At 41.4% G+C, this 21,936-nt stretch overlaps 3 protein-coding genes across 3 annotated transcripts; 2 read left to right on the top strand and 1 right to left on the bottom strand.

The window, feature by feature from the left end:
• Positions 1–6,363: 6,363 nt before the first annotated feature.
• GCK72_016315 (uncharacterized protein) lies at positions 6,364–12,729 on the top strand (the record flags this gene model as incomplete). The annotated part of the gene is made up of 8 exons (XM_003096159.2): positions 6,364–6,440; positions 7,484–7,569; positions 8,186–8,363; positions 8,417–9,310; positions 10,035–10,428; positions 10,654–11,856; positions 12,405–12,634; positions 12,693–12,729. 8 exons carry the CDS (start codon positions 6,364–6,366, stop codon positions 12,727–12,729), a joined length of 3,099 nt encoding a protein of 1,032 aa, XP_003096207.2.
• Positions 7,083–11,369, bottom strand: GCK72_016316 (uncharacterized protein; the record flags this gene model as incomplete). The annotated part of the gene is made up of 3 exons (XM_053731443.1): positions 7,083–7,293; positions 10,831–10,999; positions 11,327–11,369. 3 exons carry the CDS (start codon positions 11,367–11,369, stop codon positions 7,083–7,085), a joined length of 423 nt encoding a protein of 140 aa, XP_053586215.1.
• A 5,537-nt stretch (positions 12,730–18,266) lies between the features above and the next one.
• GCK72_016314 (uncharacterized protein) lies at positions 18,267–21,797 on the top strand (the record flags this gene model as incomplete). Its single annotated transcript, XM_003098849.2, has 7 exons — positions 18,267–18,335; positions 18,382–18,465; positions 18,543–18,921; positions 19,854–20,018; positions 20,068–20,991; positions 21,038–21,543; positions 21,597–21,797. 7 exons carry the CDS (start codon positions 18,267–18,269, stop codon positions 21,795–21,797), a joined length of 2,328 nt encoding a protein of 775 aa, XP_003098897.2.
• Between the last annotated feature and the right edge of the window lie 139 nt (positions 21,798–21,936).

Below are 21,936 nucleotides of genomic sequence, written 5' to 3'. Positions count from 1 at the left end.
TCACCTAATCACTCGCTCTCTCTTTCCCTCACTTTTCAACATTTTACACTTTTTATATACATTAAATATACACACTCACACAGGTTTTTATATCTTTCAATATCTCTTTCTTGTCGTTTTCATCTGTTCACTTTTCCTAACAATGCAAACACGCTACTCTGGATACCTACCATTCCATTTATTCAGTAAAGCTTCATCAATTATTCCTCCTTGCTTGCCGGCAGCAAAGATTGGTCGACCGGAAATGAAGGGGGGTGTCTAAGCATTCCGTTCCGTCTCATTGATATGCATGAAAAGCAGCATATTCTGATTGAAAGATTCTTCTTAGGGCGGAAAACTGGTTACGGTTCGCAATATTCAAGAATTTCGATTCGGGAGTGGTTATTGCAGAAAATTCCCTCTGAAAGTGAGGAACCGCCCCTTTTCAGGATAGCTTTTTTGTCGTTTTCTGTTTCTCGCCAGCTTGTCACAGGAATAATCGTTAATAATCAGTTGGTTCAAAATCTTAATGACGGGTTGGATAAAGTCAAAGTCTACTTTTATTGGTGATTTTGTCGATTTTATTATAATTTATATGGATAGTTTAGAAAAGATCTGGTTCTATATTTTCGTTATTAATCATTTCTTTTAGTAGTACCTCCCTAGAAAGTTGGGTACTTTATGGTTTAACGGGTGTTTATTTATTTAACGGGTGTTTATATAATAGGCGGGTGTTTTGAGAATTAACGGGTGCATTACCAAAATCTAAGAATTAACGGGTGTTTATAAATCATTTTTTCAGCAGTTTTTATTTTTTATATTCATTCACTGTTTTATCATTTTCTGTTATTTTCTACCGTTTTATGAACATACTTCCAATTATTTGGTCCGGAATCACTGAAAAGAGTCTCATAGCATCTCACGCGTATAGTTTTATTTAATTGATTTCGTGCATGGTTTAACGTATGATCGTCTTCTAGAGGTTCTATTGGTGGAATAGTAAGATGTTAATTGTTTCGACGCTAGTGATAAGAATTCGATGATAAGAAGCGTAAAAAGTGAAATACCCCAAACATTGTCAAGAATACCAAAATGAAGCAGAAGAATGAGGTGGAGAAGAATCCGAGTTGAGGAACAAGTTGAGCATATCTGACATAGTGGAGAAACGATTCCGGCATATCGATAAGCATTCTCAGGTCATATGGTGTGATGTATAAGGTAAGGCGCATGGAGAGTGAGGTAGAAGTTTCCGATAGACAGGATTTTTTACCGCAGAACGTATACGTGTAATGGTAGAAGGTGCCCAACTTTATCAATATTCACGACTCGATGAAGGCGAAGCGGACAATGGAAGTTATGAAGAATAATAAGTATTTGTATTATATTCTCTGAAGTTCTTCATTTTTATCTATGAATAAACATATATGAGATTTCATAGAGAATATCAGTCGATCATCTGTGTTAAAATGATTCCACACTTACAGTACTACGTATTGAGTAACAACCCTTTAGCAGTTCAACGCGGGCGATGCCAGAAGACTCTTATCAGGGATTCCGGGCGGAATAATTAAAAATATATATGTAAAACGGTAGAAAATAACAGAAAATGATAAAACAGTGAATGAATATAAAAAATAAAAACTGCTGAAAAAATGATTTATAAACACCCGTTAATTCTTAGATTTTGGTATTGCACCCGTTAATTCTCAAAACACCCGTCTATTATATAAACACCCGTTAATTAAATAAACACCCGTTAAACCATAAAGTACCGAAAGTTGTAGCCATTTACCGTAAGATTCTGACACTTTTCCACTAAAAATTGTGCGGAACAAGTCTAAAAGCTTAATGGACTGATCTGTCTATATTTTTTATCGCTCATTATTCAAAATTTCAAGGGTCTATCAGAAAGTAGTACATCGGGAACAGGGTTTGTTTCATACAACTAATGTAATTTGATCACAATCTTGCAAGTGAGGAAATAGTGATGGGCTCTCAAAAGACAAAGATTCTTTTTTTTAGCCTGTATGAGCCAATCTTACCCGATTCCAGAATTTCCGACGCGTAACTCACTTCCGGTCCAAAATAGAAAGCCTTTTTTGGTCATATCTCGCGTTTTTGGCACTTTTCCTGCACAACATAAAACTCGCCGAGATCTACATTTTGGTATATTTTTCAGCTCATAAAACTCAATTTGAAGTGAGTTACGCGCCGTGCCGGTTGACAACTATGATTCTAGGCAACTCCACCGAACCTCAGCTAATTCTAGCCAATTATAACTAATTTTAATCCATCCCCTCAATCTACCAACCTCCCCACTTAAAGCTCAAACTACCTGCTCCGTGCTCCATTTGTCACCTGTCACCACTTGAATCTCCCTTATCTCCCCATCATCTACCTACTAGATTCGACTCCTTGCTTGCCTCCATTATCAAGATAAGAGAGATGAGGACCCCTTGTGAAAAGCGAAATCCGTTTGACTCATCTCTCTCTCTCCCTCCATCATCCATCACTTTCTAACAGAGAGAGACAACAAGAAACGAAGAGACGCCAGACATGACGCATGAAAATGACAGTTGTTCGGAGTACGTTCGCACCCTTCTCATCTCATTCTCATTTCGACCCCTTTTCCCCCCTAGAATGACCAATTGGCTAATTGTGAAGCTTCTTCTCTTGAAAATATATATGTTTAGATTTTTTCCAAATGTATCTTCGCATCCTCGTTTATGTTTACTCCTCGAATTAGCACCTCCACAAATTCTACTGTTCTTTTATATAAATAGAATACGGATTTTTGCGAAAAGCTAAAAATGGCAAAGACTATAAGGACTCTAAGGTCTCAATGCCTGAAAATTGCTAAAACTAGATGAAAATAGTTAAATAGTGTTCTCTGTTGACCTAACTACAATCAATTTCTGTTAATTTTGTGAGAAATGGCTTGAAAATTAAATATACGTTTAATTTGGTTTGTTCATGTCAAATTGCACAGACTATCTCAAAATATCCTGTTTTCTCCAGATCAGTCTGTGATTTTAAAAATTGAGTTTAAAAAATCTAATTTTCCCACATGAAACAATCAGTTTCCAACATAGCAAAGTTATTGTTTGTCTGTTATCAATTATATAATTTTTGAATCTAAACTAATGAAAATTTCCAGTTTCTTTCATGAAACCAACTTTGTTAAGTAGCTGAAACCGTGATCACCTTCAAACCTTGGCTAAAATCAAAATGACTGAAATTACAATCGGCCTTGTCTATTGTTGCCAATAAGCATTGTGTAGCTTGATTCATGGACAAAAATCCAAGATTTTTTTCAGAATCCTAACAACGTCAGATTTTTAACTATATGGCCTTATTATTGAGCTAAAGTACTCATAATTTAAGCTACTTACTATTTAGACTCCCGGGTTTCCCCTCTGATACTAAGAAAGTCCAACTTAGGACTTAGGTATTACCTTAATTGAATTAGGATTCACAGTAAATTGAATCAACCTAACTGCCAACTGTTTCGCAACGTCCATCTTTTCTACGGTCTTCTTGGATTTTCGAGTTATTTTTACTTCTCATCTCGGTCCCCCAAATTTCTGCACTAACTCAAATCCCTGAGTTTTTTTCGACTACGCCAGTCCATTCTCATCTTGGTCCCCCCAATTTTCTACGCTTACCCCAATCCCTGAATTCCAATTCTTCCACTCAATCCGTGAATTTACGACGTGTCACAACCTATGCCTTCTCTCTGTCCCTTCTCCTCCATTCATCGGCCTCCTGGCCCGCTTCATAGGAAGCCATAAAAACCTAGAGAGCTTCTTCTTGACGAGCAGATGTGGGTCGTCGCCGTCGGTGAGGTTCTTTAGACTCGGACTCCTCTATTCGATGACCAGAATGAAAAATGGGTATAAATTGACTGTTATGTTTTTAAATATATTACAATGACTCATTTCATTAACCCTTTATTTTTGATACCACTCATCAAGGATAGATAGAGCGCAGTTGCAGTATTTAACCCCGAAATATCACATAGGTAGCTGTCATATGCCACTCCAATTGCCCTCTCGTCTTGGCAGCCGGATATTTATTATGTTTTGTTTCTTGGCTATGTTCAGAGTAGACCTAATAAAACCTTGATCGATCTGACTGTAGCTTTGGAATTTTTGGTCTGTACTAATTAGGGCGTGTCACACACATAGAAAATATTTACATTTCTAATTTTTTATGGCTGAACAGCTTAAGTCTTGAGCATTCTGAATATATATTCAAATATTTTCTGTGACTAAATGTCACCGAGTTATAGAGCTTTGAAGTTTCAGACATTTTCAGAGTCTTCAATTTTCGGGCTCACAATTTTCGGGAACCGTGTCTTGAATTTTATCATATTTAAATTTGTACAAAAAGGTTTATTGTACCTAAAATGAACGCCTTGTCTAGTTCAATATCCCTAAATCGGAAAACATGCAGAATTCTTATAACTTCTTTTTCTGAAACTCTCATTTATGTGTCAACCACGCCCCCATGACAGTACCTCAATCCCCTAAACTAGTTATGAAATAATTTCAACTAAGCAGTTTTACCCCATCAAACTAAATGTGTCTTTTCTACTTCTTCCGAAGAGTGATCGAACATCTTCCTTCAAAACCGTTTCCTTCCGTCTCCACTCAAGAAGACCGCCCGTTGTGACAGGAAAGAAAAACATGACAATTAGGAGAAGGTCGGTGAGAGGCTGACAATTACAATGTCTTGTAATTGCTGCTTTGTCTTTTGGTCTGTTTTGGGTCTGCTTAATGTTTAGCTCAGCTAAATTTGATTTCAGTTTACTATTTTCTCGAAACAGCTGATAGTGTTATCCCTGACCAACTGAGAGTTTTTAGTTCGTTTAAGATTTTAAGCCTTCTTGATAACATATAAAATTGGTATGGTTAAAAAACTGAAATTGCAAGGATTTGGAATCTCTATGCAAATTTCATTTATGATAAAAACTTAGTGAGTTACGAGGTTTTGAAGTTCAAACTCTCCTCTTCTCACTATCATCCGTTCCAACATAAAGTTTGCATTTTCACTTTCCTCTCAATTTCTTTTCCAATTATCCAATTGATACAACAATCCAATATATCGCAACGGATTTTCTTTTATCCGTTATGAATATGATAAGTGCATCTTCCTGGGAAATAGTACATAGATAGAAGAGAAACAGAGACGAGGCGTGTGGTGGTAGGTCAAAACGAGGAGAGAGAGAAGGATGATTCATGTTTACCCAGAGATTCTTCTCCTTCCCTCCCTTCATTGTATGTATTGGTATGTGTGTATGTCGGTATCTTCTTCTTCTCCATCTTCATCGTCTTCTTCTTTTTCTTCAAAACGTTTATATGTTCTCGGTCTGCGTCTCTACGGAAGAATCACACTCTCTCTTCCTTTTAATTGTAACCTTATGATTTTGATTAGACTTGGCACTAGGGGCGTTGAAAATGTAACTTTTTGAAAAAAAAGTGTTTTTCCATGAGGTCTCCAGGAAGCTAAACTTCTGAAGCCTGTTCTACAGATATGTCTGGTGGAGCGTAGTCGCAACACATGTGACTCCAACTTTTTGGAAAATTGTCTGAGTTTGAAACTCGTTCTCAATTTTTACAAAAATCGGTATCGGGGTTTTTTGCTCGATTTCAAAAACATTTCAAATCGAAACCAATACAATTTTCGAAATCAGCGTGTTTAAAAGTACCTATTAAATAAAACAATAAATACAATATGTTGCAACCGCTTTCCTTCCCTTTTTTATTTGTTTTCTTTTGTTTTTATCTTTTTTAACTTTAATGAAATACTCGCTCTACCGAAATCTTGCCTAAAGTTTCGTCTACTTTCATAAAATTCGATAGATTGCTAAACTCTCACAGCGCTAATAAATTTCCTTCTTTTCTCATTTCCGTTATAAGAAGAATCACATATCAAATTCAACTTTCTTTGTTCTTTCTCTTTCTCCCCGTACTACTAAACTTTCACATTAGTCCTAATGTGAAAACTACTATACTCATGTCTTTAACCCTCTGCGTCTCTCCTTTCTCTCTCTCTCTAGATGCCCTTTTCCAATTTGATTGATGCTTTTTCCCTTTTGGGGACGGAGCTCTATTTTTCCCTTTTTCCAAAAAATAAAATAAAAAACATTTGAAAATGCAATGAATTTCCCCTTCACTGAACACAAAACTTCTTTCACGCTGCGTCTCTGCGTCTCTTCTCTTCGCGCACTCTCTCGTCTCGCTCTGAATTCGTTTCGCCTTAACACTGCGCCCCGGTTATTCATATAACGGTTTCACAATCTTTTTTTTGAATTATTTTTTATTTCGCCTACGCAATCGTGTTAAGCTCTCGCTAAAAATCTCAAAAATCTGAAAATTCCAGATGCGAGAGGAGGCAGCGGGGGCGACGAACGCCGACGCCACTCTCAACAAATTGTTGCAGGCCGCCGATTTAACGGGGTAAGGATTTTGCTAGAAATTTATTGAAAAATCGGAAAGAAATATTGGAAAAATTGAAGAAAATTCCGTTTGAAACTCAAAAATACCCGAAGAAGCGTTCGGAGCATTTTTCGAAAAATTGAAATTAGTGTAATTTTTCAAGTTTAGAAGCTTAAAATACGCGTTTTCGATAAAAATTCAACATTAATTTCGAAAATTTGAGCTTCTGAGCGTTCCGCTGCAATCAGCACAATGGACCTGTGCAAAATTAAAAAAGTCCGATTTCCACATAATGCTGACCTTTATTTTTGCGTCCAACAGCTCACTTTTTAGTGAAAATCAGAAAATTTTCCTGTTTTTCATGTTCAGCGTGGTTAATTGCAGCTAGTGATGTTAGAAACCATGAAAAGCAGAAACTAATTATATCTTAATTGTTGAGTTTAGCAGTTTTCTATTAAAAAGGAAAATCCGTATAGCTTTTAGGCCTGTCGCTATTAGAATTGCTAAGGTCACTGATATTAGTTTTAAGATTCTATAATGCCAATTTTTGAGATTAACTGCTCGAAATCCGTATTTCAACCTGAAAATTCATTAGAAAACCTCTTTTTTTGAATGCTCATAAAACTTTATTGCTCACACAATCGAAAGGAATTAACAATGAGTTTACTTTCCTCCCTTTGGTGATCCAATGATGATTCCACTTCCGTATCCATTGCCTCCACTTCCATATCCAGTGTTTCCACCGCACTTCTTTCCACCACCACCACCAATGTTGAAGATTCCGGAGACGGAAGAGACAGCCAAGATGGCGAAGACAGCGACAGAGTAGACGTTCATGATGAGAGTAGAAGAGTAGAAATGTTCAGGGATGAATCTGATGGTTTAGATGGCTTTGTGGCGAGCTTTTATACCTTGGAAATGGAAAAAGCTATAAATTTTATAGCTTAGCGCGCGGGGTCGTGTGCAAAACGCTTATTTTTTGATTTTTATGAGTTTCAAGCGGAAGCTTCCCCTTTTTTGCAAAACAAGACACCAAACTATCAAAGTGAATATGCATTTTGCAGCTACGAACCAGATCTCCGTCGAAAGCTGAAACTACGTAATGCAGCGGATCTACAGTATGTCGAGGAGGTCGATTTGTTATCAATTGGTACGAAAATAACAAAAAACACGGGAACGAAAAAAAACAGAGAATAGAAAATAAGTCACAAACTCAAATATTTACTCAGCAGTCATACCAATACATTGTTATTTTATTTTATTTTAGTTCAGTTTCCGTGCTGCTCATTTGCCACATCACACAGTTTTCTGAAAGTCTGACGTGCCTTTAGCGCGTTTTTAGATGTGGAAAACGTAGAGAACGCGCGAAAGGCGCGCCAGTTTTCACAAATGTAGAAACATGACAACTAATTTCACAAGAAATGCTCGAGTTATTAAAAAATCGCGTCAAAGGTACGCCAGATTTTACAGAAAATACAGAAAGTAAAAATCTGGCGTACCTTTGACGCGATTTTTAAAGGAATTCGAACATTTTCTGTGAAATTAGTGGCAGCCTATGATCATGTTAAAAAATATTTTTGAAAACTGGCGCGCCTTTGACGCGTTTTCTATGCTAGATTCTCTTGTGTCTGGCGCACCTTTCACGCGTGTCAAAATTATAAGAACTCGTCTGAATTCTCATAGTTTTTGAAGCCTGGCGCGCCTTCTCCGCGATCCCCATCGCTCCCTCTCTCCCAGATTTCCCATAATTCATCCCCAATTTTCAGGAATGAGCCGCCCGGAGCAGAAACGACTTCGAAAAGAGTACACACGAATGTTTCCGTCAGGAATATTTGGGAAAGTGAAGAAAGCGTTCAAACGAAGCGAAAGTTTGGATCGAAAGAGCTCGAGTGCCGCTGGAGGAAATCGCGACGACGATGATCATCATGTGATTCCCATTGAGAAGTTAGTGAGCTGGCGCGACTTCCCCGCTTCTTTCTAAATTTTGTAATTTCCAGAATAACCTTGTGCAAAGAACTTGGTCAAGGTGAATTCGGTTCGGTGTGGCAAGCGGCATGGAAAAACTCGAATGACGTCACTCAAGTCGCTGTGAAATGCGTTGGATCCGACAAACTGCTCGCCACGTCATCATCTTTCCTCCAGGAGGCGGCGATTATGACACGAATGCGTCACGAACACGTAGTAAGACTCTATGGAGTCGTACTGGACACCAAGAAAATTATGATGGTGTCAGAGCTGGCGACATGTGGCTCTTTGCTGGAATGCCTGCATAAACCAGCTCTACGAGACAGTTTTCCAGTACACGTGCTGTGTGATTACGCTGAGCAGATAGCGATGGGAATGGCATATCTAGAAGCGCAACGACTAATTCATAGAGATCTTGCCGCTAGAAACGTCCTTGTCTTCAGTCCGAAACTTGTGAAAATCTCAGATTTCGGACTGTCCAGAAGTCTGGGTGTTGGCGAAGACTACTATCGGAGTGAGTTCACACCGAACCTGAAACTCCCCATCGCTTGGTGCGCTCCGGAATGCATCAATTTTCTGAAATTCACTTCGAAATCTGATGTATGGGCGTACGGAGTGACTATCTGGGAGATGTTCAGCTATGGAGAAATGCCGTGGAAAGGGCGCTCCGGTGCACAGATTCTTGAGTTGGTAGACCGAAAGAAAGAGTTGCTGCCGAGACCGGAGGCGTGTCCAGAAGATATTTATGATATGCTTCGAGAGACATGGACGCATCAAGTGATTCAGCGTCCTAACTTCTCGGATATCGTCTCGCAATTCCCTGAACGAAGAGCACAATCTGTGAGGGCTGTAGTGGATTGTAGGGATTCTGCACCGGATCATTTGCATTTTAAGAAGGATGACTTGATTGTGGTGATTAGCAGATCGTGAGTATAGATTTTTAAGTAGGACGGTTTGAAACTCGGTTTCGAAGCGTCTTTGATAGCAGAAAAATCCAAAACTGAGATATTTCGAAACCAGGAAATCTGAAAGTGGTGTTTTGCTTGTTTTCGAACGATTTTTAGAGTTTTTGCTTAAAATTGACGATTTTTCTCTAAAAGTCTAAAATTGGTCGTTCTTGACTGAAAACTTGTGATTTCTGCGAAAAAAGCTCAAAAAATTGTTTATTTTTTGCTTAAGATTGACGATTTTCAGAACCAAATCCCATATTTTGCAGACTTTAGCTGAAAGTTTTTTTTAGATAGTTTTTATGCTGAAAATCAAGGTTTCCGCCTGAAAGTTCATATTCTCCTACAAGAACTCAGAAAATTGTGTAAAATTCAGAAAAACATGAATTTTTATCAATATTTGCTTCTAATTGAGTTTTACAAGCTCAAAAATATACCGAAATATAGATCTCGACGAGATCTATGTCTGTAACCGGATCCCTATTCGTTAATGTGTCGTGGGCCGGAAAAAAGTGTTAAAAACGCAAAAATGGCTAAAAAGCCGTGCCGGGGCAAATTAACAAATAAGCATCCGGCCACAGACATAGATCTCGCTGAGATCTGCATTCTGCTATATTTTTCAGCTCATAAAACTCAGTTTGAACTTCGAAGTGTCTCAGTTTCGGAATGCCCGTATTCAGCCATTCTAAAACCATTTTTCCAGCCCCGCCCAATACCCCGACGGTTACTACTGGTTCGGCTCTCTGCGCAACGGAAAACTCGGTCTGTTCCGTCCGACGGATACAGTCGCCCACCTCGGATCAGAACCGCCTTGTTCGAATGGAACCATTGAGAACGGATTCGGAGATCATCAAAAATCAGGAGAAAAAGGGAAAAAAGGGAGTAAAAAAGTGGATAAAGGAGAGGAAAGAGAGCGAAAGAAGCTTCTGATCAGTGAGCCAGTTGGTGATGTCCGGCACACTTGCCACGTGGGAATCGATGGAACCGCTTTTGGATTGTTGCAATTGGATAAGAAGGCGATTTGCCCGACGTCTTCGTCGCCGTCGACTTCTAGAGGATCCACGACGACGTCACAAGCGTCACCGGCGCCATCACATGTTAGTGGTCACAAGAATCTGATAGCTGACATCATGAGGATTCTGAATCTGTTTTTAAATTTTTTCTAGCATCGAAATGAACCGAGATACAAGTTCATTTTAATTCTAGAAAATTTTTGGCTTAAGCTCCGCCCCTCAAGGGTTTGACCCTAGATTCAAAATCTGCTGAAAATTTCAGTTTTTGAAGCTGATATTTCCGTTTTAATTTTAATTTTCCATTTCCAGACCTCCTCCTCAACCACCTCATCCGTCCAACTCCGTGACACTGTCGCCCGTCACGGTGTCTCTCTCAAAGAGACAATGTCCCTTCGAGACGTCGGACCACTCAGCAGAGACGCCATCAATCTGCGTGAGACTGTCGCTCCGCCCATCGCTCGTGCTCCCTCCCAACCGCCCGCCTACTCACAGCCACGCCCACCACCAAGAAGTGTCTCCTCCGCTTCTGCTTCGCTGGATAGAACGAATCCACGTGGATCCGTGACGCCGACCGCACCGCCGTTGACGGCATCCGCTGCGAGTTCTGCTGCGAACTCGTTGAAAGATCCATTGACAGGAATCTCACTATCGATTCCTAATAGTCATAATAACATTTCATATATGGATGACGAGCACGACGATCGCTGGGTGAGATCTCCGAGATCACCTGGCTCCGCCTCCACTACAGTGACCACTCTATCGAGCAGAAAAGAGCCGATACCTGCGCCGAGGGGACCGGTAGCCGCAGTTTACGCTAGAGGAAAAGAGATCCCAACACCGGCGAGCCGTTCCGACGTGGCACTCTGCGAGGAGATCGAGCATCTCAACCGAGATCTCACCAACTATTCCATCGGAACCATCTGCGACTATTCAGAAGACCGCCCACTTTTGGATTCTCATCAACGGACTCTGAATCCCCTACCGTCGGCGAATTTGAGTTCAGATAGGGATCGACTGCGATTCATGACAGAGGTGGAAGTGCGAAAAATGGGAGAAAAATCGATAAGAGAGCATAGGAAAACTGAGGATCTGTTGAGAGAGGAGAGGCAGAAGGAGCGGAAATTCGGTGCCGGAGACTTCTCACCAGAATCTGATTCCGCGGTGCCAGAACCTCTCTACTCTTCCCGTCAAACCCAACAAGAAGGATGGTCGTCAGCAGCTCAGGAAGCCTATAAACTTCTCGTTGAGTGCGGGACGAACCTCAAACAAGCCTCCGTCTCACCACCGCCCATGTCGCCGATGTCCCCCAGATACAGTATGTCACCGGCTCCGCCCCCTCGTCCAGTGACTCCTCCCACTGTCGCCAAGAGCAGTGAGCCGATATCAATGAGGCCTAAAGTGCAAGAGGACGAAATGGAACAAGTGACTGTGGAGGAGAACTCGCCGAAACGAGTTCATATTATTGAGACGAAGTTGATCGATGGACCCGCTAGAGGGATGAGTCCGATACAGGTAGGGAATGAGAGGAAAATGCGTCAAAGGTGCGCCAGACAAACAGAACTCGGTAGAATAGCGTCTTAGAATCTCAAAGATCTCATTTTCTGCTTCTGGCGTGTCATTGAGGCGTTTTTCATTCAAATCATGCTGAAACGTGTCAAAGGCGCACCAGATTCTTAAAATGCACAATTTTTTTGAAAAACGACGTTTTCTATCGGAAAAAAACACAAAGATCGGTAGAATAGCCCCAGAATCTCAAAGATCTCATTTTCTGCTTCTGGCGTGACTGACGCGTTTTCTCATTCATAGCTTGCGTAAACGCGTCAGAAGCGCCCCAGCTTCTAGAAAATTCAAGGTTTTCATATTGACACGTTTTTCTGTGTAAAGAAGCTCGAAAAATATATAAAAAGCCACGTAACCAGATTTCTAGAACACTGCTACCACCTAGAACTGGCGTGCCTTCGGCGCGTTTTGGAAATTTTGAAAATCATGTTGCGATTTCCGTTTTCTTAACGCATTTTTTTCCATCGCAACGCGATTTTCCCCAAATTTCTTCATTTCAGGATCGCCACGTGCCCGCATTCACCACTCCAATGACGAATACGTTCCGAAAAGCGCCGGCACCAACGCCGAACGGCGGAACGGATCATCAAAAGCCACCTCCATGCCGTCCGCCGAAAACTCGCCAATTCCCACTGGTCATCGACGAGCGAAATCTCGCTTATGACAATTTGAATGGTTTCGGAGCTGGAGCACGTGTCGCGCCGCCCGTTCCACCCAAGCCTAAAGTCAGGTAAGGAGAAGGAGAAGAAGATTTGGAGTCTCTAATGATGACATAGAACAATTTTCAGCTTTGCCGATGATTCAAAAAAGGAGGTCGCTAATTAATTTTCTTCATTTTTTTTTTGTTTTTTTTTTCACATTTCCCGCTCAATTTTCTCATTATACCGGTGTCCCCCCTGTCCCCAGACCCCATGCTATTCCTCTTCTTGTCTATGATGTTTGCTGTATTTTGATTATTATAACTCGATTTCTATGTATTCCAGTATTGTTCTTTTCTATTCGCATAATCCCTCCATTCTCCACGTGTCGTTTCTCATTTGCTCAGTTTTTTCTTTCCCAGCAGCGACGCAACTAATAGGTGTTCTTCTTGTGTTCTAGTCATTCATAAATCATTGTTTTATTTTAAAAAAGCTTGATTTTCTGAAGGCAGAGTAATTTTTCGCGCCGAAACTTATTTTCACCGATTTTGACCTATTATCCCTGTTTTGTCACCAAAAATTACAAAAAATTAATGAAAATCAGCGATAATAGGTCAAAAACGGTGAAAAATGCGCCGGCGCGAAAGTTTCAGCTTTTCCAGGGAATTTCGACGTGGCGATCTCCCTAGAGATCCAAAATCGAGTCGGATCTTTCTTTCCCTCCACTCGTCTCATTTCGCAGTCTAATTCATCATTGGAACGTCGACAGTGTCTGCGTCTCTCACCGTCTCACACACTATTTCTCTCATTACTTGTTGTGAAGTGTACTAGGGAAGATGCGCGGCACACATTTCATCTGAATCCAACAACAGCAACAGAGAAAAGAGCAAGAGTATCATCACAACAATTTTGTTTGCAAAAGATCTTTGTTGGAGAGACGCGCTGAAGGAACGCCAGCGGCGTTACTTTTGTGTGGATCCATGTGGAACACGTGTTTTATCGCCTGAAATCCTATTTTTCTAAACATTTTTATCGAAAACACGTTTTCTCGCTCTCGGAGCTCTTGTCACTCTTCCCATCAAAAAATCTTCTCGTTTTTCGGCTCAAAGTACGAGACTACTACACCTCAGCAAAGTTTCTCTTCTTTTTCTTTTTCTTTTCGATTTTTCTTCATTCTGGAGGCTTTCACAGAATTTTTATTGCTCTTTTTCAACATATTTGAGACGAAAAATTTGTTTCTGGCGCACCGTTGACGCGTTTTTTTGTCTACCGTAACCCGTTGCGTACAATGTGCCCAACCTTACGCCCAAAAATTTTCTCGTTTTTTGTCATTTTTTCTCCTAAAACAAGCGCTTTTTTGCAAGAGAAACCGATATTAAAACTGCCAATTTTCTTCTCCATCATCATCGTTCGCTTTCATTTTACTTTTTTTTTCATTAAAATCATCGGCGGCGCCTTCGCTGATGTCACTTTTCGATTCTCTTCTCAAGGCAAACCATTTTTCATATAACGACTACTAATAAGAGAAGACATGATGATTATATCGGCTAGCCGCTCGTTTCGTCCACTTTTGCCACTTTTTTCTCGTAAAATGTGATCGCTGGGTGTTCTCATTGATTTTTGAACTAAGACTTTAATAAATTCCGACTTTTTCTTATTTCCGCCTAAATCGTGCTGCAATTGTGTTATTTTAGTCGAAAGCAGGAGTAAAATCGCTCCTTTCCCCCCAGAAACTACCCAAAATTCACTCATTTTCGTCTAGAATCGAACCGCGCTAAAGGTACGCCAGCGAGGCAAATTAGGCGTCTTCACATCCGTTTTCTACCGTAATATCCTGAAATAGAACCCCCGATTTTCAGTTGAAAAGGGTAAGAAATTGAGGGTTTTCTAGTAACTGGTGCTCCGTCGCCGCGTTTCAATCGGAGATTTGAATGAGAAAACGCGTCAACGTCACGCCAGCGGCAGAAAATGAGGTTTGTGAAATTCTGGTGCTCAGTCGGCGCGTTTTAACCAGATTTCGCTAAAAAAAATCTGTCTATCAAGCAGCCGTTGATGTGTCTTGAACCTATTTTCTCAGTTTTTCTCAGAAAAAAAGACAAAAACTGGCAATGCGAGAGAATTTATTAAAAACGGAGATTATCGGCCTTTTTCAAACAAGTATTTCTCAAGTTTTGGCTGAGAAATGTCCAGAAACTGATTCTGAGTAACTGCTGAAAAACTGCACAGAAATCTTGTTTTTCATCGAAAATTAGATTTTGAAACTCCAGATGTTCTCAAACTCTTTCACCTTTCTGCAAAACGACACATAGTTCTTCCTCGTCAAAAGTGTAGCAACAGCTGGTGGTGTCCTCCTCCTCTTCCACCTCGTTCTACTCTTTCTTCAACCGGGAAACTGTGTAAACGGCGGAAAAAAGAGCAGAGTCATCATCACTCTCGTGCTGTAGATTGGTGCAAGAAACACAGAGAGAATAGATAGAAGGAATAGCGGGTTGGTCGGATGGAGAATGATGCGCATGCACTTTTCTCTCACCATCTGAGTCTCTTCCTATCTATACAGTCCCTCTCTCTCCCCTTTGTTTCCACCCTCTACTGTTTTAGCACGTTGTTGTCCCTCACCGGTTAACTGTTTTAACGAGGTATTGCCAGCGTGGCATTCCAGAGGTCGACGTAATTTGATACACCCGGAAATTGATGGTTTTTGAGGTTTTTCGAAGAGGGGAGTGAGAATTTCTCATATTTTCTGCTTGGATTATTGAACTAGTTTCGTTTTTCATCCTTCCCGCTATTGATACTTCAACTTTTCTGGGAATTGAGTGAAGTTCAAGTCATCTTATTATTCCTTGAAGCTCTCAACTTTGATTATCTTGGTCAGCAGTCTTCTCGTGGAAATGGTATTCTCATGACGACAGCACTTCCGTCAGTTTCATTTATGATTTCACTAAAAAAAGCTCGATTTCAGTAGTTTCAAGCTGAATATGACGGTAAGAACTCATTTCTAGAAAATTGAAGGCATAAATTTCGTCTTCTAGCCATAGTTTCTGTCTGCATTATATTGTTTTTTTTGAGCTCTTTCGTCAAAATTCTGATTTAGCTTGGAAGCTTTCACATAATCGAGTCTTTCCAATTCTAAGCATAGCGAATTGAGAATTTCGATGTCCCTAAAGTCAGAATCGCCAAAACTGAGATTTTTCAAGTGGAACCTTGTCCGTTTTGTAAAATTCTTCGAGATCTTTAGTTTGTTGTATTTTGGATGCAAAAACTCTAATTCCGTGGAAAGTTGCAAGCTAAATTAGAGTTTTTACATATAAATCGGAAGTTTTTTCAGTTAAAAAATTATGATTACAGTATTTGAAAACCGCATTTTCAGAAAACTCTACATTTCTCTAGTTCTTCACCTCTAAAATTCCTTTTTTTAACTTCAAGTAGTAGAAAAATCGATAAGAGAGCACTCCACTCCTTCTTCTATCCGTTTATTTTTTTCATTTTGACAGAGTGAGAGCCCTCTCCCTCTCTCTTCGTGTTCAGAAGGCACGACGCCAAGGCTTCCCCCTCTTCTCTCTATAGAATCTCTCTCCCTCTATCTCTCTTTCACTTGATGACCAGTCTTGGCCTTGACACTCTCTCTCTCTCTCCATGTATGGCTTGCTTTCTTGTCCCCTACCCGCTATCGGACCGTTGAATCATTACCCCCTACGAGAAGACACTCATTACGCACCATTTTTGTTGCCCGTTTTGTGTGTGTGTTCTCGTGGAAAAGAAAACTATGAAATTCGAAGAGGCGGTTTTATGGTATTCATTCGGAAAGGCTGAAAAATTTATATGTGCCTACCTATGTTTGCATTTCAGCAAGCGAATGCTCTAACATAAAACGACAAACCGTTCGTTTCCTGTGGACACACCTGCTGTTGGATTCGAAACTTTCTACGTTTTAGTTTTGGAATTAGTGGATAGGATTAGCCTATTAGGGTCAAACGGAAGATTTTCTCATCAGTACCTCGCGGTCGAATCCAATTTCTCACGCTTTTCAATAGAAAATTCGAGTTTTTCACAAGTTAGGAGCCGTGGAGCTCCCAACTTGTTAAATACTCGCTTTTGTTTCTTCTTCCGTCCGCTTCAACAAAACAAAGAGGACCTAAAACTCATTCATCTTCTGTTGTTGAACGAGCCCCAATTATCTTTGGGGGATGTCCGCGATTTCTGCTGTAATACTCGCTCTCTCACATCGTTGTACTTTTTGTCGGTTGGACCTCCGATGGTGGTGACTTGTTGGTGGTTCGGGAGATAAGATAAAGCTAGTTTTGATCAATTTTGATAGAATATCACTGCTTTTAAGTTTATGGTCGGAGCGTTGGGTGAGCTCTGAAAATTGTGATGGTTTCTGTCAGTTTTGGGCTCTGATCTCTATGAATTCAGGCCACTCTTGACAAATTCCACTGATTCTGGAAACACTCTGGTAGATACAAGCATGTTTTCCTTAAACCTAGGCTATTCTTGCCGAATCCTAGATGTTTCTGTTAATTCTGAAGTACCGTCTGAAGGTTTACACGATTTCTGAGTTCCGAAGTCAATTTTCTCTTTAAAATTCATCTGACAATGCAATATTTGATGTCAGGTTCTCCAAAGAGCTTATTAATTTTCATGATTCATGGCTCATGAGTGATACGATCGGTAGCCTTAAGCCTAATCACCGTTCCTTCCATTTCACAGTCTCTAGACGTTCTATTTGTTAATAGTGTCCCTTCGCCCACCCGCAACTGTCAGCTTTTTCCCATTTGCTCAACGCACCTTCACCCAGATGCGCGTCCGTCGACCAGTTGTCTCACTCTCTCTCTCTCTTCACCTCTCTCGAATTTTATTATACAAGAAGACAACAATCTGATGGGCAAACAGGGCCCTCCCACCTTCCCAGAGAGGGGAATGAGGTGTGACGTCGGTGGTGTGGATTTTTGACATGATACCTCTTTGTACTTTTTACTACTGATAGCTAGCTTTTTCAAAGCTTTTATGGGGAAAATTGGAGTTTTTATGCTAGAAAACTTCAAGAAAACTAGAATTTAATCAGCTTTCTATCGGTTTGTAGGAATAACTGGCCGGAAAATATAATCAGGTAGACCACCACCTCAAGACTATCACTTTTTGAGATTTCAAGACTCCATCGATTTCTCACATTACGCGTTTTCTATATTTGAAACCAGAAAACCTGAAAATGGCTTGTAGCCGAAAGGTGGATATCCTTCATCTCACTACGATTTTTATGGTTAAGAACGAGGTCAGAGCATGAATTTTGAGCTCATTTTTCTCGATTCCTGTAGGCGTTTTTCAAAATTTAAAAACGGTTTTGGAAGTTTCAAAGCTCAAGCTTTCCAACCATGTAGGTCTCGACTCGTAACTTCATCTTGACTCGGGATCCTTCCCTAGTCAGTGGCCGAAACTGTCATTCTACCAATGTTCACGACATTAGAGTCTTTAGAAATCTCAAATTCACAGAAATAACCTCTTGGAATCGTGTTTCTCAATCTTTTCGTGTTGCAGAGAGCATTTCCAGAAGCGTAGATTTCTGTCTCCTGCGTTACGTATCTAAACCGTTGTGTTCGATTTGTTTATTATAAACTTTTGCTCGTTCTGCTCTTCGTCACCCCATTTCCTCGTATCATTTCTCCCTCCTTTCTCGCTCCTTTCTATCCCCTAAAAATATATAAAAATATGTTTACAGGGCGAATAAACATGGCGAAAGTGGCGTCGTCAGGAGCGGAAGACGCTCTGGCCAGCGTCGACGGAGGACCTCCAGCTAGGGTAAATCCCTCGAAATACGAAACTTTGATTAATTTCTGAAATTTAGAATTTCCGAAAGGCCGAGGCATTCGTCATGTCGGGCGACGTGCTCATCTCGCGAAATAGGAATGTGTCAAGCACATACGCAAAGGTTAGTTTTGTCGATTTACGGGCGTAACCCTACACTCCTATATCGCTCTCTCTCAATATCAATTCCTCATTTTCCAGCTCCTTGGCGATCAACTACCCCCGGGGACAGCAGTCGTTTCCAACACCCCGCCAAACCAACTGTCACGTGCGTCCACATCGGCTGGTGTCGCTTTCCCGTCGATGCAACGAAGCGGGAGTAGCGCCGGATCGAAGATATCGCGGCTCCCGGTATCAACGAGTCAAATTGAGCGAAAACTTTCGAGGAAGACGTCAGAAGACTCGCCGAGTGCCATCAGAATGCACAAAACGGCGCCGATCGAACGGATGGAGAGCACCGATGTGGAGGAGGAGGAGGAGAGTGGCGATTCTGGAGAGATGGTGATGGTGACGATGACGGAAATCACTACAGATGAGAAGGAGAACGAGTCGATGGAAGTGAGAAATGAGCAGTTTGTTGGTGGGTTTTTCATATTGGAAAAATTTTATATTTGAAGAAAAAGTGAGACGGAGACATCTGGATTTAATTGGGTGCCGAATGAAACTTCCCACCGATTTTCCCGATGAAAATTTGAGAAATTCAATGGGTTTTACGTTTTCCTGCAGTCGGAAACTTGTTTTTTGAGGTTTTCACTATCAAATCGATATGAGTCATCAAAACAACCGTTCTGATGAGTCAATTTGTTTGTTTTGGAGTTAAAATAACTTGAAAATTAGCAATTTCGATAGATTTTTTAGCTAGAAAAAGGGTCTAAAGCGCTATTTTCAGCAAAAAAGTACGTCTTTTTACCAGTTTTGCCCGAAATACTCGAATTTTTCAATGGATCAGGCTCCACATCTTTAAATTAGGGTTACGGGCTGAAAATGTGATTTTCAAGCCAAAAACTAGTTTTTCTGTTAAAAATCTTCGAAAATTGGGTTGAAAAACTTAATATTCGACTGATAATCGAGAGTTTTGGCTGAAAATCGTCTGAAAATGTGATTTCCACCGGCCACCATCCTAGAGCCCAGAAAATGGCAATTTCGCTTCTCAAAAGGCAAACATTTCTTTCTTTTTCTATTTCTCCGACGACGCAAAAACGCAAAAACGTTATAATAGGTGACAGAATTTCGATTGAATGTACATGTTTGTGTTAGCCACCTGTCCCCCCTCTCCGCCACTGCCGCTATATTTTCACTTGACTGCACTCTTATATATGATGTATGTAGTGGAATTTCGATGATTTTGGGGTTTCTGAAGCAAAAAATCCAAAATTTTGACCATTTTTGATCCAAAATTTGCGTATTCTGGGCGCTGTTTTCAGTTATTTTCACCTAAAAATCCAAAATGTTGACCCTTTTTAATCCAAAATCCATCGTAAAACCCCCATATACCCAATTTTTCATTTCCAGTCGTCACCGAAGAGGTCATAAAATCTCCCAACGAGGAGATCGTCAACAAGAGTCTTCGAAGTGGGATGTTCACAATGCCGTCGAGCAACAACAATACCAGTTACTCGTACAACTCGTCGCCACAGCTCTCCGCTGAATCTCCACACTTGAAGGGGGCTAATGAAGGTAGTTGGAGTGCTTGTTTCGATGATTTTAAGCATTTTCATGATTTCAGATGCTCCAGACGCTCCAGACTACGACGACGTCGTTGAAGATGAGGCGGATAGCTCGAAGCCGTCGAGAAGCAGCGATAAGGACACACCATCGAAGCGATCGGTAGTGACAATCGATGCTCCTTCCTCGTTCGACGCAGAAGACGCCAATCATGCCTATTATAGTGCAATCGAGACGACACCGAAGCACCACTCTTCACTTCGGAAGCAAATCTTCTCAAAAACGAGCTCGGCGAGCCCATCACTACACGCTGCAGAGGTCCGTAGCCCCTCTAGAAGCATTCAAGACCAGGCGCCGAGCACCTCGATGAGCTCAGTTGGAGGAGATAGAGAGGCGTCGCAGGTGGCACGGAAGCTCTACGAACTGAAGACGTGCACGGCGAGTGATGTGGCGGATCGACTCAACGAGCAGAATGATTTCGCGTTCCTGGTACTCGTCAAGTATCTGGAACTATTCCAGTTCTCAACCACACGGATCGATGCGGCGCTCAGGGAATTTTTGAGTCGAGTGGAGCTTCGTGGAGAGTCTTCTGCACGCGAACGTCTTCTTCGCGTCTTCTCAGCGAGATATTTGGAGTGTAATCCATCGATTTTCGATGGGTTGGATGAAGTGCACACTCTCACATGTGCTCTCTTACTTTTGAATTCCGATTTGCACGGACCGAATACGGGAAAGAAGATGACTGCGAGGGACTTCATCACGAATATCGGACACACCGGGTGCTCATTCAAACGGGAAATGCTGAAGACGTTGTATCAGAGTATCAAGGATAATGCGATATCACTTCAACACTCGTCAGCGAGAAGTTCCGCTGCGTCGAGTGTCAAACAGCAGAGAGTTTATGAGGTGGATCCAGATTCAGTCGTCGAGTATCACAGCTCGTTTGTCATGCGGAAATATGTCAGAGAGGCGGATGGTGTGAAAAGTGAGTGAAAATAGGGAAAAATCGTTCAAAAATCTCTCAATTTCAGCTCCATTCGGTCGCCGCAGCTGGAAAATGGTGTACGCTCGACTGCGTGGACTCGTTCTCTACTTTGACACCGATGAGCATCCGAGAGCGACGAGTCGATACGCGTCCCTGGAAAACGCGGTGTCCCTCCATCACGCGCTCGCCGAACCAGCGACAGACTACACGAAGAAGTCGTACGTCTTCCGAGTGCGGATCGCTCACGGCGGAGAGATTCTGTTCCAGACGAGCAACGAGACGGATATGAACGAATGGTGTGGGAAGATCAACTTTGTCGCCGCCGCCTTCTCCTCGCCAACACTCCCGCTTCCGGTGACGTCGAAACCGGAGACCGCGCCGATGCCACGACTGCCACGTCTTCCGTGTTTGGCACCGATCGATAAGCAGTTGAAGACTCACGAAGCGCGGGTCGCCGAGTTGAGTGAAATGATCGAGATCGTGATGCAATCGGTGTATCCAGAGAGACCGCAGCGACAGATTCTGGATAGATTAGTGTTGTTAGGATTTGAGGTGAGAGATTTTTAATCGAATTTCTAGAAAAATTTATTATTCTAATATTCCAGAAACGCCGCTACACGACGTACATCAACGTTCTCCGTCAAAGCCTTCCCGATCGAAAGGTCTCCTCCGCCACCACGATGAACGTCGTCATGTCACCGAAGCACCGTCTACATCATCAGAATCCGAAGACGTCAACGACGACGACTACAATTTGCGAGGATCGTCTGAGTTACACGGACGCTGTCAACAGTGGTGGACATTGATAATTGTTTAGTTTTTTTGTTTTCTATTATTTATTATTATTATTATTTCAATCAATATTTTGCCCCGCCTCTCTTTTCCCGCCCCTACCATCCGGTGTGTCTCTCCCACAACATTGACCCAATTATACTCACGTCCAGT

Source organism: Caenorhabditis remanei, chromosome IV, assembly GCF_010183535.1.
Source record: "Caenorhabditis remanei strain PX506 chromosome IV, whole genome shotgun sequence".
NCBI classification, from domain to species: domain Eukaryota; kingdom Metazoa; phylum Nematoda; class Chromadorea; order Rhabditida; family Rhabditidae; genus Caenorhabditis; species Caenorhabditis remanei.
Note: the sequence above shows the minus strand (reverse complement) of the source record. Positions and strands in the feature narration are given on the sequence as shown.